At 40.7% G+C, this 17394-nt stretch overlaps 1 protein-coding gene across 1 annotated transcript; it reads right to left on the minus strand.

The window, feature by feature from the left end:
• Positions 1-1744: 1744 nt before the first annotated feature.
• Positions 1745-17174, minus strand: LOC144604516 (serine/threonine-protein kinase 35-like). Its single transcript, XM_078419022.1, has 2 exons — positions 15723-17174; positions 1745-6831 (listed from the first exon to the last, which is right to left on the minus strand). Exon 1 carries the CDS (start codon positions 16842-16844, stop codon positions 15756-15758), a length of 1089 nt encoding a protein of 362 aa, XP_078275148.1. The 5' UTR covers positions 16845-17174; the 3' UTR covers positions 1745-6831; positions 15723-15755.
• Between the last annotated feature and the right edge of the window lie 220 nt (positions 17175-17394).

Raw genomic sequence — 17394 nt, forward strand, 5'->3', positions numbered from 1 at the left:
TATTCTTAAACTGTGGCCCCTTGTTCTGGACTCCAACATTGGGAACATGTTTCCTGCCTCTAACATGTCCAACCCCTTAATAATCTTATACGTTTCGATAAGATCTCCTCTCATCCTTCTAAATTCCAGTGTATACAAGCCTAGTCGCTCCAGTCTTTCAACATATGATAGTCCCGCCATTCCGGGAATTAACCTAGTAAACCTATGCTGCACACCCTCAATAGCAAGAATATCCTTCCTCAAATTTGGAGACCAAAACTGCACACAGTACTCCAGGTGCGGTCTCATTGTGGTGCTGAAGGTAATCACTGGGCTGGAATAAATAGTTCTGCCTTTTTGTGCTACGAGGCAAGACCATTGAGGTTCCTTAACCATCAGTAAGTATATTTTACCTCCTCCAAATAAAAAGGAAATCTGGCTGGAAGGTAGTTAGGGGGGTTATGGATGAGGAACATGTAGAATACTAAAAGGAATTTATAGCAAGATACAAGGTGTGAGGGATTGAACATCCATGGTGGACATACAATACAAGGATTACAAAGCCAGATGTGCCAGAGAAACTCTAGATGCTAGTTTAAGGAAGAAAATAAGAGTTGCATCCTTCATGTCTCTGCTTATGTTCTTTATCACAATCAACAGAGGAAAGCTTGACTCTAATCTCCACTACCCTAGTTATTAATCACCAACTGCTGCTGTATCAATATGCGATTTACTTATTTCAAATATTGAATTAGTTTCAGAACCCCAGTTAATTTACATAGTGGAACAACTCAGCAGTCAGGCAGCATCTCAGGAGGAGGTGGATTGATGACATATTGGGTTGGAAGCCTTCTCTTCAGGTAGAATGATCCCTGTACAAAACATCACCTACGTCCGACAGAGGTGCTGCCTGACGCGCTGAGTTAATCCAGCACTTGATTTTTTTTTTGGAAAGCAACATCTGCAGTTGTCTAGTTTACTGCTCTTGCTACATTTGTGACAACCAGACTAGATTTTACCTCCTTATATTGAAAAGCTCTGACATCATTTGGACAGAAGCAGTGCTATATAAATTGTAAATTATTTAAAACCATGTGACAATTTCTAATTTTGCTAATGAAGGTAGTGACAGCAAGTATTTGTTTCTGAACAACTATGTAAAAACAAATTTACATATGACCAATTTACATTTATTTGCCAAACAAACTTAAGGATTGCTGGTGAACGTCTGCTATTCAGAGTGAAGGTTGAAAAAACATTTTTTGCAGAGTAGTAACGAACTTCTGAACAAAAAGGGACTTTGAAAATCAGGTGGATGGCTATAGTCTACATATGGTAACTAATCCAAAAGTTATCTTGCCTACGAGCCTAAATTGCAGACCCTGTGCACTAAAATGCTTACTAACATGGTGAGTAAATAGATGTTGCTTGGAGTCAGTCATACAGCATGGTAACAGGCCCTTCGGCCCAACTTGCCCATGCTGACTAAGATGCGCCCTCTACATGAGCCCCAACTGTGCACGTTTGGCCCACATCCCTCTAAAACCTTTCCTATCCATGTACCTGTCCAAGTGTCTTTTAAATGCTGTTAAAGTACTCAACTCCCTCCTCTGGCAACTTGTCCCACATACCCATCACCCTGTGTGACGCTCAAATAAGCTCAAAGAAGGGTGCATTTTAATTATTTGAAGTTAGCATTTAAACATGGGCAGAAATTAAACTCAAATTAAAACAATCAGCTCAAGATGACATTTTAAAAACCCTTTATTGCTGAAATAACAAGTGTCAAAATTTATTCCCAAGACACAACATTTGAAGATTCAAATGGCTCCAGTCCAAACTGCAAATCATGTTAAATACAACAAAAAATTCAAACAATGCTCAATATTGGTCCACAATATTTGTGGTCCATGCAGAGGGGCAAATACCAAGAGATTGCGGTAATACAGTGTTTCAAATCAGAATACAAAAAAATTGCATAGAAGTATAAAGATTTTGGAGACAATTTAATGTATTTGCAAAAATCAACCATACACAGAACAAGCAGTGTTACATCATCCAGCAAGACTTGGGCAACACCCTGAATACGAGGTAGAAACAAACAAGGATTCTCTTGAAGCAAATCCTTCTGTAAACCACATAAAACGCTTCAGTAAACATGCCCCAAATGCTGTCACAACCAGCATTGTCCCTGTATAATATGCTCACAGAATCTGTTTCCTCATTTTCTTCCCTCCCATTATTTCCAGAGTCACGTTTCCAAGCAGCTCATCCACAAAACAGACATGTTTTTGTGTATTACGGCTGCTGAGATTGCAAAACAAAGATTTGTTGTAACGTGTCCATGCAGTGACATAAGCTAAATGGCAAAGGACAGCAGACATTACATCAAGCTATGAAGTCTTCATTCATTTGATCAATAAGCATTGCAAAGGTGAAGATCTTCGGTTTAGGTTTGGTCTCAATATGCAAGTGCAAACTTTCTTGCCTTACTAGGCATCTTTAAAACCATGTGTTAAAACTACAAGGACATTTAATTTGCATGGTAAAAGGCAAAACTATAGATTTGATGTCTAATGGTCAAACACCCTGTAATTATAACATGTTGGGCAGAAACGTTAGTAATTGGTCTTCTAAGTAGCAAAAGCAACAGTGGTTTACATTCCAATACACCTCTTTCACATTGTGTTTTTCTAATTTAGCATCCGATTAGTTTGAAATTTGGCTCGCTTTCTGACATTCTAATGGTGTCATTGAACCTGTAAACACAAGCAAGTGCAAAACTATATTAACTCACCTAATAAATCAAAGTTTTGAGTATTCTAGGCTTTAGAAAAACTTTAAAAGATACTTTTCGGTAGTTTTGCAAATCCTTTTTTAAATAAAAATCGTGGGTGCTAAATATGTCTTGAATCCTACAAATAATCTAGGAGTATAATATTTTGCAGCTCTGGTGATTGAAGAATAAACCTATTTTTAAAAACTTTCCAAGTTCAAGCACTAAAAATATGACAAAATATTACATAGATATCTAAAAGTACATTCAGCATAAAATACTGCTCCGGGGATGAAATGAAAAACTATTACAAATTATAATTTCCCACATATCAGTAAGTACTCATTTCACCTGCCAAGACTGGGAAGGGGGGGGGGGGGTTTAGGAAGGACAAACATCAGGAAGCCTGTTACTACAGATCACCATCATTTGATGCAGGGCTAATCATCTACACACATATAAACACAGGTTATGGACACAATTTATGGGCCAACAATCCCAATTATGACCAATGATTAACCAATTTTTAATAGTTTCAGCTATTTCCCAAATTATAAATATTAAAATGATACCCTTGCATTGTGTGGTTAAATTAGCAGTGCCACGATTTCCAGAAATAAATAACCATCTCATCTAAAATGTGCATCAATGGCTAACTTGTAGTGGTGAGCACATTAAGTTAAATCCCGAATCCCCAAACTTAGGTTAAAAACTCCACGTGTAAGCATACCTAAAACCGACCTTGAAATTTCTCTGATCCATTAAGGTAAATGTATGAAAAAAAATTTAAATCTTTTTTTAAACCTATGGAACTAAGGTAAACCCTCATCTTGGCAATTTTGTTCCAAAACAACTTTGCAAATCATGGCCAACATTAGAAAATGCCTCAGATGTTCACTAGTGAAGTGACACATTATAGTGCTTTAGTTACAGATTTAAGGCCAGATGCAAACCACAAATGTATTGTAGAAATAGGAATGGCTACTTTCTCAGAAAAGGGACACATTTACAATTTATTTATGGGCAGGAAAACTGACAATTGACCTGAAATAGTTCAAAACGATGACCCAGTATATGCCAGGAGAAAAGCCTTAAGATTATATAAATGCAGCAGTGTTATACAAACTTGAATTAAAAAATGTTTTCCCAAATATGTCAAGGTCACCCCACCGAGCATCCAATACTCAAAGCTTAAACTTTTAGAAATGCCTTTCACATTGCAATATTAAATTCATAAAATGTTCAGCCTTTCGAGATAATGATTGATTGTGCAACTGACATTTGAAAGAACGAACTGGTTCTGATATTAAATTGGGGAATTAAGTTGGAAAGTGATCACCGAATTTCAGCGGAAATACACTAGACTGAATCATCAGCAGATCTCAAGCTGATGCGAGCTTAGGAGACCTACATATCCTGGTTGATAATTCTCTGCTTTCATTCTAGTAGGAACTTTAGTGCTGGGAATCCTTCAGATTGCATTGGAGAGCCAGCCTCCATACTATGCGTTCACGCTGGTAGCAAAACAAATATATACTAACAACAACCAGTTAACACAAGGATACTCTTTTTACACTAAAGAATGATTCAAGGATCATGCTTTTCTACTTTGGTATGCAGTCTCAGCATCAAGAACTTCAGGTCGCTTATTGCACGGTTATTGATAATAGTACCAAACTCCATTCCTGATGCAGAGGCTAGCACACCTTATTCACAGCACTCAATTGTCTGGACAAACTGAAGGAAAATTAGGACTACTGAAAACTGGGAAAAATTGAGTCTCAAATCTGCACTGGATTGAGATTGCACCAGAATATATTTGTGGCACTAAAGTAGAATAGGAAGGAACAGCAGATGCTGATTTACACCGAAGATAGACACAAAATTCTGGAGTAACTCTGTGGGTCAGGCAGCATCTCTGGAGAAAAGGAATAGGTAACATTTCAGGTCAAGACCCTTCTTCTGAAGGGTCTCAACCGGAAACATCACATTCCTTTTCTCCAGAGATGCTGCCTGACCTGTAGAGTTACTCCAGCATTCTCCAGAGATGCTGCATGACCCAGTTACTCCAGCATTGGGTGTCCATCTTCGGCTCTAAAGTCGACATGCATCAACAAAATGCACCACACTATTTTCCATTTTCCAGTAATCATTGTAGCAATTTGTAAGATTAGCTGGTTTCTAAATTGTGGTCATAGAGCAATTGTTTTTAATCCTCATCTCAACCCCAGGTTCCAAATGCCTAATCTTATTTAAACCAGCTTCAGTTTCCATTTTTTGTAAAGGATTGGGGAGGGGGGGATGATGGAGCAAGGCTGGAGTGAGATGCTAAGTGTTTACCTTCAGTTTCCAAACTGTTGTGTTTATTCAATTTTACATTCAATGGACCTGCTCCATTTATCACTGAGCAAAGCTCTACTCAATTTTCAGCTAAACAGTTTCTTCCACCCAAGCCATCCAAGCTAGCTCTCAATACATTAACAGAATAAAATAAAACTACTTACATTTATTTATAAGTTCCTCAGATTCAATTTAACATCAATTAAATCTACAATAATTTAAGGCACTCTTGTCACTTATACTGTTCATTTAAAATCACACTGGAAGACACAGGCAGCTGCTATCATTCTTGTCAATCACATAGCTTCACAAAATAAAACATAAAAAGGTACAAACACAAGGGTCGTACAACTTTTAAGAATTCAATTCACCCAATTAAATCTTCAAGGACACCATTTAATCATATAAAGTGAAGGTACAATCAAATAGTGTAAATACATGTTTACTTACGGGGTCAACATCTACCCCAAACCCCCAAAATGTCCTCCCACCCATATCCCACTAACGTCGAGTAGGAAGGAACAGCAGATGCTGATTTACACCGAAGATAGACACAAAAAGCTGGAGTAACTCTGTGGGTCAGGCAGCATCTCTGGAGAAAAAGAATAGGTAACGTTTCAGGTCGAGACCCTTCTTCTGAAGAACGGTCTCAACCGGAAACATCACCTATTCCTTTTCTCCAGAGATGCTGCCTGACCTGTAGAGTTACTCCAGCATTCTCCAGAGATGCTGCCTGACCCAGTTACTCCAGCATTGTGTGTCCATCTTCAGCACTAAAGTCGACATGCATAAAAATAAAAAAAGATCACACTATTTTCCATTTTCCACAGTAATCATTGTAGCAATTTAAAAGATTAGCTGGTTTCTAAATTGTCATAGAGCAATTAGTTTTATGTCCTTAATCCTCATCTCAACCTCAGGTTCCAAATGCCTAATCTTATTTAAACCAGCTTCAGTTTCCATTTTTTGTAAAGGATTGGGGAGGGGGGGGGGGGGGGGGGAATGATGGAGCAAGGCTGGAGTGAGATGCTAAGTGTTTACCTTCAGTTTCCAAACTGTTGTGTTTATTCAATTTTACATTCAATGGACCTGCTGCATTTATCACTGAGCAAAGCTCTACTCAATTTTCAGCTAAACAGTTTCTTCCACCCAGGCCATCCAAGCTAGCTCTCAATACATTAACAGAATAAAATAAAACGACTTACATTTATTTATAAGTTCCTCAGATTCAATTTAACATCAATTAAATCAAAAATAATTTAAGGCACTCTTGTCACTTATACTGTTCATTTAAAATCACACTGGAAGACACAGGCAGCTGCTATCATTCTTGTCACTCACATAGCTTCACAAAATAAAACATGAAAAGGTACAAACACAAGGGTCATACAACTTTTAAGAATTCAATTCACCCAATTAAATCTTCAAGGACACCATTTAATCGTATAAAGTGAAGGTACAATCAAATAGTGTAAATACATGTTTACTTACGGGGTCAACATCTACCCCAAACCCCCAAAATGTCCTCCCACCCATATCCCACCAGCCCCCCCTCAAAGAAAAACACAAAATCCCAGCAATTTAATTGCATAGCTTTCCCTGTCCTGGCATCAGCTAGTACTGAAGCTCTAAGTGTAGCAAGTCTCCAATCTTTGTACAATAAAGGAAGCTGCAGAGCTCAATTTTTGAAAAGTTCGATCCGCTCGGGAATAGGCCTGTGTTCCAATTTAATCAGCCTGGGAAAAAAAAAGTTTACAAAATTAGATCGGGTATTGTCCAAGATGCTTTCAAATACAAATCACAAAGAGCTTTCTAAATGTTGGTTGCCGAATAACCTAGTTTAAGAGGGATCCCAACCCAAATCCTTTGCTGGTGCCATTATTGCTTCTAGAGATTTCAAAATATTCTTCTACCACTGCATTTGTTTGCCCTAGAACACAAAGCAGCTCTTAATACAGACAACACGGATGTGAACCCAAAGACGACTCCGAGTACAATTCAACGATACAATGACCAATATTTCTTCCAAACTAGGTAAGTGGGTGATTACCTAACATCAAATATGTTAGGATAAGCTAATGTTCCAGACCAGTAAGTTATTATGACATCAGTAAAGCTTGGCATAATAAATAAAGAATAAACAATCAGTTTTGATGTTATGAAAATGGAACAATAGAACACCAATGTAGGAAATTAGGCCCACACAAAGGCATCAGCTGGGGAAATATTCCTGGGTCTATTCCTGGGCAGATTAAATGTTGAAAAACAGGTGAAGCCAAAATATATTATTGAAAAGGAAGCTACCCGTTGCTTAAATTAATGGTTTAATGAGGGTAAATAATCAAACTTTTCTTCACTTGCATATACATGCAGCTAACATTTTCTGATTCATTGCATTACAATGGTATACTGCATCTTGAGTTTGGACATAGGAAAATCTATCCTCATTTCAATGTCGATTATTTGAGCTGTCTATGCTTTTAAACTAATGTGGAATACAGAACATTAAAAGAAATCTACCCAAAAATCCTTTATGGTAAGAGAATTTTGGAACAATAATTGATAAATGGGCCAGTAAAAAGCTATAGCAATTCCTACCGTGCACATTTATAATCATACTTGCAGGCCCACAAGGTCATGAAAGATTACTGGCATTAGCAAATCAAAGGGTCAGCTAGGAAATTGCAAGTCAAAATGGTGAACAGGGCAGCAGCCAGTGCTGGAGGTGAACAATATACTCAGCCAAAATGAGCGACGTGGGAAGTCAACAAACACGGCATAGTGGCACAGCGGTTTAGATGCTGCCATACAGCGCCAGAGACCTGCTGATCCTGACTATGGGTGCTGTCTGTATGGACGTTCTCCCTGTGACTGAGTGTGTTTTCGCCGGGTGCTCCGGTTTCAGATCCCACTCAAAAGACGTGCAGGTTTGTAGGTTAATTGGCCTCCATTAATTGCCCCTAGAGTGCAAGATAGAACGCGTGTATGGCCGGCATGGACTCCGTGGGCTGAAGGGCCTGGTTCCATGCTGTATCTCTAAACCAAACTATGGACTTGGATTAGCCAGTCATTTGGAAGGAGCAGTACCAATGAAGGGACAAAACAAAGGGGGGAGAAAAAATTCAAGCTCATTTTACTTCGTATGCAAACTATAATATATTGTTCATGAGCAGCCATAGCCTCACGATTGATGAGTTTACTTACATAGGTCAATCTTGATGTACAGATGTTATTCCAATGAACCTTTCACTAAATTTACCTACGTTGCAAATTATTTCCACTTATTATTTCTGCATCACCACATCATACTCAACCGGATAAAGAAAAAAGGTCATTAATAAGCAAGAGTTTTCATCATAAACCTCCAAATCATTCTTTTTTAACAGCAAGCCAAAAAAATAGAAATGGTAGATCAAACCAGAATCCAACTGAGGTGTCTCAGGTTATACCAACTTCTGATTTTATAAAAATGCAAAATTAGCCAAGATCCTACTGAAGGATCTTTCCCTCATATAAAGTACAGGGTTGCCTCACAGATTAAAATTACGTTGTTAATTTGACTTTATGACAAAAACAAGGCCCCTCTTGGGGTGCAACCTATTACATTTTGGCAATGCACACGAAAGGTTCTCAGATTTCAAAACACCAGTACAGCTATTGCCCCATTTGTGCCTGCTCGTGGGCAAACTACCCCAAGTACCAATGAACTTAGACACTTTGTGCAATTCTGCATTTCACATTTCTTTAACAAGGGTTGAGGGTTAAAAACAAAAATGGATAGCAAGCTAAGTGGAGACTAAAGCATGACGATGCCTCAAGGGACCATGATCCTCAGATTTGCAAATTCAGAGGCCTTAAAAAATTGTTTGTAAAGTTACACGACTCTCAGAACACACAATGTTCTGTTTACCATTTAAGCACTACAAGATTAGTTTGATTTTTGTGGAGCAGTGAATGCAAAAAGACATTTAAAAAAAAAGATTTAATGCAATCACCAGCACAAGACGTATTGTACTTTGATTTCTAAAGGTACGTCATAAGAATGTCCTTATTCACAAAATGCTGGAGTAACTCAGCAGGTCAGGCAGCATCTGAAGGAATGGGTGATGTTTCGGGTCAAGACTGAATGTCCATAAGAATGTCCAGTGACTGACAAGAACAATTCTCAGAGTTACAATCATAAGATAGCAATTTGCCATCTTCACACCAAGAAAATGTTGGCACAAATATCATCTGCAGGCACCTTATGAAATGCTTTGTATCACGTACATAGATGGCTGATACAAATTCTTGGATCACATTTGGGCATTGCTGTTTTAATGCATGTTTCCCTGCCAAAATAAGTCAAGTTCTTACAACTTAACAGAAAATAGATCACAAAAATAGGTATGTGCATCAATTCTCCATTCACATATGTTAGGTTTGGCTTGTATTCTTAAGAAATCACCCAAAACAGGTTTTGCTTCAATTCACTGAAAATGCTTACAAACTTGTGTTAGCGAAAATAAAGTGAATAGATGCATACAGAGTTTAAGGAGCTGTAATTAGATAGATAACTAGCAAAGGTAAATTAAAATAAACTAACTGGTGATAAGCAAAAACGTAGAAACAAAGAACTGCAGATGCTCTTTTCTACCAAAGATATACACATAGTGCTGGAGTAACTCAGCACGTCAGAAAAAGGATGCGTGACATTTCAGGTGGGGACACTGTCTGAAAAAGGGTCCAGACCAAAAACGCCACCAATTCTTTTTCTCCAGAGATGCTGCCTGACCCACTGATTTACTCCAGCACTTTGTGTCTGCAAAGTACCAGGAGTTGCCAATATATTGTTTGTCAGATTTAAAAAAAGGGATCATCCAGGTAACGAGTAATCTGGCTAACTGCAGTCAGAAAGCTTCTAGAAACAGTAGAATAAAATTAAATCAAATAAGTTTGGTGTCTTGCTCGAGGGGAAGTGTTGGGATGGAAACAAAGATATCACCCAACATAAGTTAATAGGTAACTTATGCCCCTTCAATTAAAAAAGGTAGTCAAGGCACAATGTGGTGTGTTCAAAGAGTGAGACAGATCTTTATGGCAAAAGCCAGCCCTTCCAAATGTATTTAAACAGCAGCAAGTCTGTGAATTCTAGAACTGCACTGTTAAGCCTAATACTGACAGCTCTCTAATGGCAAGTCTGGGAGCTTGCTCCACTGCTGGACTTCATGCAGTCATCGAAGTAAGACTTATCAAAACTCTCCAGCATTTATGATATGAAAATAATGACAGAACGTGCAGCAGATTACACCTCTCTGATAATTGTAACGCTGCAAATGAATAAACAATGTAGAAGTATTTTGTCTTTGAAATTTCACTTTAATAATACTTTTAAAAATGAAGGAATGAGTCAAGGAGAAATTTCTTCAGAGGGTGCTGAAACTTTAGCTCAATTGTTCATTCCAAAGACATCCATAGATCACTGGATGTCATTAGAACACTAAGGCCATTAGAACACTGCTAGAAAAAGTCAAAGTAGATCAGCTATGATTTTGATGAACGGGAAAGCAGAAGGCCAGATTTCTCTGCAGAATAATGTTCTTGTATAAGAAATGAACAACATATGCAGATTCACAATAAAATGAACATTCAACAGCAAGTTGCAAGATCCTAAAAAGGACCAGGTTTCGTGCATGGTTGGCACAGTTCCCTAACATTATGCCAAATTGCCATCTATATAATTATATCACCATCTAGTTTTATCCAGATAGAAAACTAAAGTACTAATATTAATTCCTCTAAAAGATTGGTTCAGTTTGGTTGCTTGTTTCAATTTCACTTGCCTCCAGGAAATAATACTATCAAAAGTAATTATGTTCATCTAGCTGTCAACTTTAATTTAATTAATCTTCTCTGATGTGCCCTGGGAGGTTTTAGTACATTAGACAGACTCTTTGAATGCAAACTACCAGGCTCACATGCCAATCAAAATGGTGGGTTGAAATGTAGTAATAAATGCAGTAAATATAATTATAAATGCAGAAAACATGAAACTTTTGAGTGCACTAGTCCTAAGGAAGTCAGAGGCCATATCAAATGGGGTCAGATATTAACTTGACCTAATAAGTTTGAAACAACTATTTAATGTTCAAATCTATTCAAGATAATTCTTTGCCATTCTAGTTTTGATCACAACTAAAGGATCTGTAGCAATCCTCAACTTTATGGATAGGTCAAATTTTCAAGACAAGCATACACCCAATCATCTGAATTATTTTCCAAGAAATTGCTTATTTTCCAAGAACTTCTTACTATCTGTAATTTAACATTAAGCTATATCGTCTACAGAAAACTGTCCAACTGCCATTAATGGAAATGAAAGCAATAGAGATAGATATTGCTGTAAAAGTCAGAGTGTAAAAGGGAAAGTGAAACTGAAAGCTAAAATCAAATTCTCCCAAGAAAAGGAATCTTCGCACATCCACCAGATTAAATACAACTAAAGGCCTAAATGATTCATGAGTCTAAAACAAAATTATAAACTATATATAATGATTCCCACACTTTCCCATCACAAAAAAATAGATATTTGTTTACACATCGAGGTTTATTGGAGAGAATAATTTACTTTGAATTTCGTAACAAAGCACAATTTTCTTTATTAAAAAAAGGATTGTGATCTGGTAGCTGAATTTTCAGGAACAAGAGCACAAATGGAATCAGCATTGAAATGGGCTTTGCGGGGGAAATGGTGTGATCCCCGGTCCTACGCATCACTGCAAATCCAGCAAAGAACTGCCCAGGAAAAGTTTGCCCAGGAAGGCTGCTGAGGAGTGGGTTGAGACAAATCATGAGGTTTTTAGCACTTTCGTTTAAAGATACAGCGCTGAAACAGGCCCTTCAGCCCACCGAGTCTGCACCGACCCCCACACATCAACACTATCCAACACACACTAGGGACAATTTACAATTATACCAAGTATACAAGCCCAAGCCAATTAACCTACAAACCTGTATGTCTTTGGAGTGCGGGAGGAAACCAAAGTTCTCGGAGAAAACCCACGCAGGTCACGGGGAGAACGTAGAAACTCCGTGCAGGCAGCACCCGTAGTCGGGATTGAACCGGGTCTCCGGCGCTAAAAGCACTGTAAGGCAAAAACTCTACCGCTGTGCCACCCGAATTCTAATTCTAATCTAATTCACCATTGGATTCTAATGGTGGCAGTACCGCTCATTGTCAGGTTACTTGGATTCTATATGATGTAATGGAAGCACCTTCTCTTCCCCCCTCTAACTTGCCTGAGAAAGGGCAGATGGAACTCCCATCACCTCCAATAGGACATGATCAAAGAGACCATGTCTGTCAAAAAGATGGAGCAGATGCTACCAGTAAGCAACTATTGACCACTCTCATTGTGTCTGTCAGTGCACAGCCCTGAAACTGTCACCTTCACGCTGAGCAATTGCACCATTTGCCCCAGCTTGCTCAACGCCAGCCCACAGACGAACTTCCCTCCCCAAGCCATGGTCAATTCAGCACTACAGCACTGCTAGAAGGTGGAATACACTCTATACTCCTGATAGAGAAAGAGAAGGTTTCCACTGCAGGAAAGTACATTGATACTCCACATGGGGTGAAGTACATACCCTGGTCTGTATCAATCATATCATATCATATATATACAGCCGGAAACAGGCCTTTTCGGCCCACCAAGTCCGTGCCGCCCAGCGATCCCCGCACATTAACACTATCCTACACCCACTAGGGACAATTTTTACATTTACCCAGCCAATTAACCTACATACCTGTACGTCTTTGGAGTGTGGGAGGAAACCGAAGATCTCGGAGAAAACCCACGCAGGTCACGGGGAGAACGTACAAACTCCTTACAGTGCAGCACCCGTAGTCAGGATCGAACCTGTCTCCGGCGCTGCATTCGCTGTAAAGCAGCAACTCTACTGCTGCGCTACCGTGCCGCCCTGGTGGTGGAGATATTCAAGAACTTCAAATTGCTCCGTTTAAATATTTCCAACAATTTTTCTTGATCCATCAAATGAACAATATGACCAAGAAAGCATACCGACGCCTCTACTTCCGCAGAAGGCTAAGAACATTTAGCATGTCTCAGATGCCTCTTATCAATTTCAACAGAGTTGTGAACACAGCCCAGTCCTTCACACAAACCAGTCTCTCACTAAAACATTTCACACTGCCTCAGGAAAGCAGCCAACATAATCAGGGACCATTCACTCCCTGGTCATTCCCTCTTCTCCCTCTCCCATCAGGCAGAAAGATACAAAATCTCGAAAGCATGCACCACCAGATTCAAGAACAACTTCTTCCCTCGTATTATCAGACTTAAGTATTTCTCATGTGCTCGAGATGAATTCTCAAAATACCTTGAGGCAGTTCTGTGTTTTTTTAAATCAGCACTTTCTTTGCAGTTGCAAGACTACTTTCTGTGCTCTATTTTCTCTTTTGCACTACCCGATACACTCTTGTATGGTACGATTTGCCTGGATAGTGCATAAAACAAAGTTTTTCTCTGTATTCTCAGTACAATAATAAACCAAGGACAGGGGATTGAGCTAGGTTCCCAAAGCAGTGTGCAGCCCCAGATAATATATTTTATGGGGGATAAAAGTGCTATAAAAATTATACAATACTGAGTGAGACACTGGTGCACCAATAAATTTCTCGCTTGCGTGCAAATATTTAACAAGCCAGTGAGCATGTTCTAATAAAATTTTACTTTTGTACAAATCCACATGGAACAGATACTCTGAAAATAAATCTGTCCTGAACCCAAATTAAGGTATTCACCACTTGATGCATGATCAATTGGTTTACACAAGGCACTTCACTGTTTAACAACTTGAAAGATAAAATTTTGCACCATTTAATACAATTTCAACTTGCTCTGGATTTAATTTGCCAAAACTGTAGTCTTCCCCTCCTAAACAAATGATTGTCTTCAAGCAAAGTGTAAAATGAGGGGTGGAAATCAGGCTGCAGGGGGAACAGGACAAGAAGAAATTCTGCAAATACATAACCAATTCGGCAGTATCTTTCGAGAAGGGGGGAAAACAAAATCATTCAAATTTAGCATTTTGGGTTAATGTCCATTGCGTCAGCAAAAGTAAAAGCTAGACAAGTTAGTAAAGTTAGTAAAATGCTGTAAATAGCAGAGATCTGAAATACAAGCAGCCAATGCTGTTAACAGCAGATCAGGCAGCATCTACAAAGAGAGATAAGTTAATGTTTCAGGTCATTGACTTTGCAGTAAATGAATTAAAAATTAAACAAGGATTTAAAATTGGCAAATTTGGAAGAGATTAAAAAGGGAAACAATAATTGAGTGGTCGGTAGCAAAAGAAGTGATAAAAAGGATTAATGGCACAAGAGGAGCTTTATAAGCTAGATACAGAAACTGAAGCTGGTTCAAGGAGAACTTTTGGAATGCTGTGTAAAGAATGTAGATAAAAGACAAGGTGGTGTTTCAGAAGCCTCATTTGAACTTAAGAGGAACATTGTAAAATAAACCCTCCCTGTGACCTGGAACTAACTTCTTTTCACAGATTACATTCTCATGAAGCCTCTTATGCCCCAAAAGGTTAACTCTCTCTCATTTGACAGATGCTGCCCAAGCGTTTTTAACAGTTGCTGTTTTTTGTGGGAGACTAAGACAGCTGAGAGATTCAGAAAATTATAGTTATGCAAATAGACTGGAGGAAGGGAAAAGTTTGCAAAGTTTACTAAATGTTAAAAATAAGAGTTTAACATAGATAAATATATCAGTATCAACAATTCAAACAAACAGTTATCGACTGATATAAATATTTCTTGACCAAGGGTTCATAGGTTTGATTCACAGCAGTATCAGTCCAGGTGAATACTACTGAACCAAGCTGCAATTGTCAGTAAAGAGGACAGTTTAAATAATACTAAATGTTTTTTCTTTAAAGAAAATAGCTGGAAGCAGCGATACGACCGCACATGCCCAATTAAGACCAAGTACAAAGTCCAAGCATTCAGAGTTGCTGAGTAACTATGGCAAACTTTACTGCAATTTATTTTCTGAAGTCAACTCAGCTGTTCCTGCCCAAACTCTTTTCTATACCTTCTAGCATTGCTCCACAAGTCATGAACATGCACGAAGAGGAAGTGTGGAAAAATTAAGATTGTTTCATATTAACAAACATTTTGTGCATGCATTTTTAAAAAATCAGTGACCTTAATCAATCCTCGCTCGTCGTTTGCTTTAGGAGTAAGAAAACTTAATATCTGCAAAATACTTTTTCCTATGGGAGGAAAAGAAATTAGATGGTTACTATTATATATTAAATGCAACTCCATATTGAAAACTTGATGTAAATAAGGATCAGTCTGAAGAAGGGTCTCAACCTGAAACGTCACCCATTCCTTCTCTCCTGAGATGCTGCCTGACCTGCTGAGTTACTCCAGCATTTTGTGAAATAAATACCTTCGATTTGTACCAGCATCTGCAGTTATTTTCATACACTGATGTAAATAAGGAAGTAGGGATTTGCAAACAGAAAGCACTCCAGATAAAGCAAAAGACTGGTGAATACAATTATTTTCACCACAAAACCCCCCCCCCCAGTGAATAATTTACTTAACGTATACCTTTTACAAGTTTCCCCTTGCACAATAGATCATTTATGCAGCACAAGTGACCTGGTCCATCCTAGTTTCTAACTCAAAGGCGTCCGGGCGATCCTGTGGATTAGCAGCCAACATGTCTTTAATTAGTTGCCTGATCCCTTCAGACATGAACGTTCTCCTTTTCTGCGGGATATGTAGTTCCATCTTTGGGTTTTCTAGCAGTGCTTCCCCGACTGGGACAATCTCACTGCCCTGCCTGACATAGGTCCCCAGCAGTTCTTTCTTAGTCTCGGCGTCAATGAAAGTTATACGTTCAATCATGGCCCAGATGATGATGCCCAGAGCAAAGATGTCAGCTTTGGCCGTGTAGTGTCCTTCCCAGACCTCTGGAGCCATGTAGAAGTCAGAGCCACAGGCCGAGGACAGCCAGCACTTGTTCATGTTCTTGTTGCCGCACACTTTGCTGAGGCCGAAGTCGGCCACTTTGAGGACTGGGACGCCGCCGCCATCCTTCTGGGAGATGAGGATGTTGTCGGGCTTGAGGTCCCGGTGGACGATGTGGTTCTTGTGAAGGAAGGCGATGGCGCTGGTCAGCTGCAGCATGAAGCTGGTGTTGACGGCCGTGTCTGGGCGGCGGGACAGCACGTAGTGGTTGAGGTCGCCGCCGTTGCAGAACTCCATGACGAACCACAGGTAGCAGGGCTCGCCGGCGGAGCCCATGATGCGCTCGCCCTTCAGCGAGGTCTCCACCAGCCGCAGGTAGAACTCGGAGCGCTTGTTGCCGTGGCTCATCTTCTGCGCCATGCCGTTGCGCTGCAGGACGCACTCGTCGAAGTGGATGACGTTCTGGTGCTGCCGCCTCAGGCTGGTCAGGGCCCAGAACTCGGACAGGGCCAGCTCCACGTTCTCCGGCGCGTCGCACCGCACCTTCTTGATGGCCACCCGGGCCCCGCTCCCCCTCACCAGGGCCTCGTACACGACGCCGTAGCTGCCGCGGCCCACCTCCTGCACCAGGCTGTACTTGGGCTCCCACTCGGGCCTAGTGGCGGTGGTGGCGGTGATGGCGGCCTCCTTCTTCTTCTCCGTCGTCGTCGTCGTCGTCTCCTCAAGGTTTGTACCTCTCGGGGCGTCGCGGGGATCCATGGCGGGCTCGTCGCTGAGGGGAGACGCGCCTGCTCAGGCTCCACATCACTGAGGGCAGAGCAGGCGGGAGATGGAGAGGGAGAGGAGGCCCGGGCGGGCGGGCGGCGTTGCCGGGGAGACAGACCGCGGCCAGCGCTGCTCCTCCTCCTCCTCCTCCACCGGCGCCTCATCCACCGCTCCTCATGGCCCCCGGGCGGGAGAGACTGAGGAGATTTAAAATCCCTCTCCACCACACACGGTGGTCAGCTCAGGTCAGGACGGGCTGAGCCTCTGCCTGCTCTGCTCTCATTCATTGCCGGGAGCTCGGCCTCTCACTCTCTCTCCCCCCCGCCCTCCTTCTCCTCACTCTCCCCGCCCTTTCCTGCCGCCCGCCGCCTCTCCCGGACGGCCCTTTGCACCGGTGGGCGGGCACAAGCGTAGCCTCTCCCCCTGCACAAGCTCTGCACTTTCTCTCTCCCTCTTTCATTCTTTCTACCTCTTTCTCTCCCCCCCCTCTTTCTCTCCCCCCCCTCTTTCTCTCCCCCCCCTCTTTCTCTCTCCCCCCCCTCTT

Source organism: Rhinoraja longicauda, chromosome 22 (genome assembly GCF_053455715.1).
Source record: "Rhinoraja longicauda isolate Sanriku21f chromosome 22, sRhiLon1.1, whole genome shotgun sequence".
Classification (NCBI taxonomy): domain Eukaryota; kingdom Metazoa; phylum Chordata; class Chondrichthyes; order Rajiformes; family Arhynchobatidae; genus Rhinoraja; species Rhinoraja longicauda.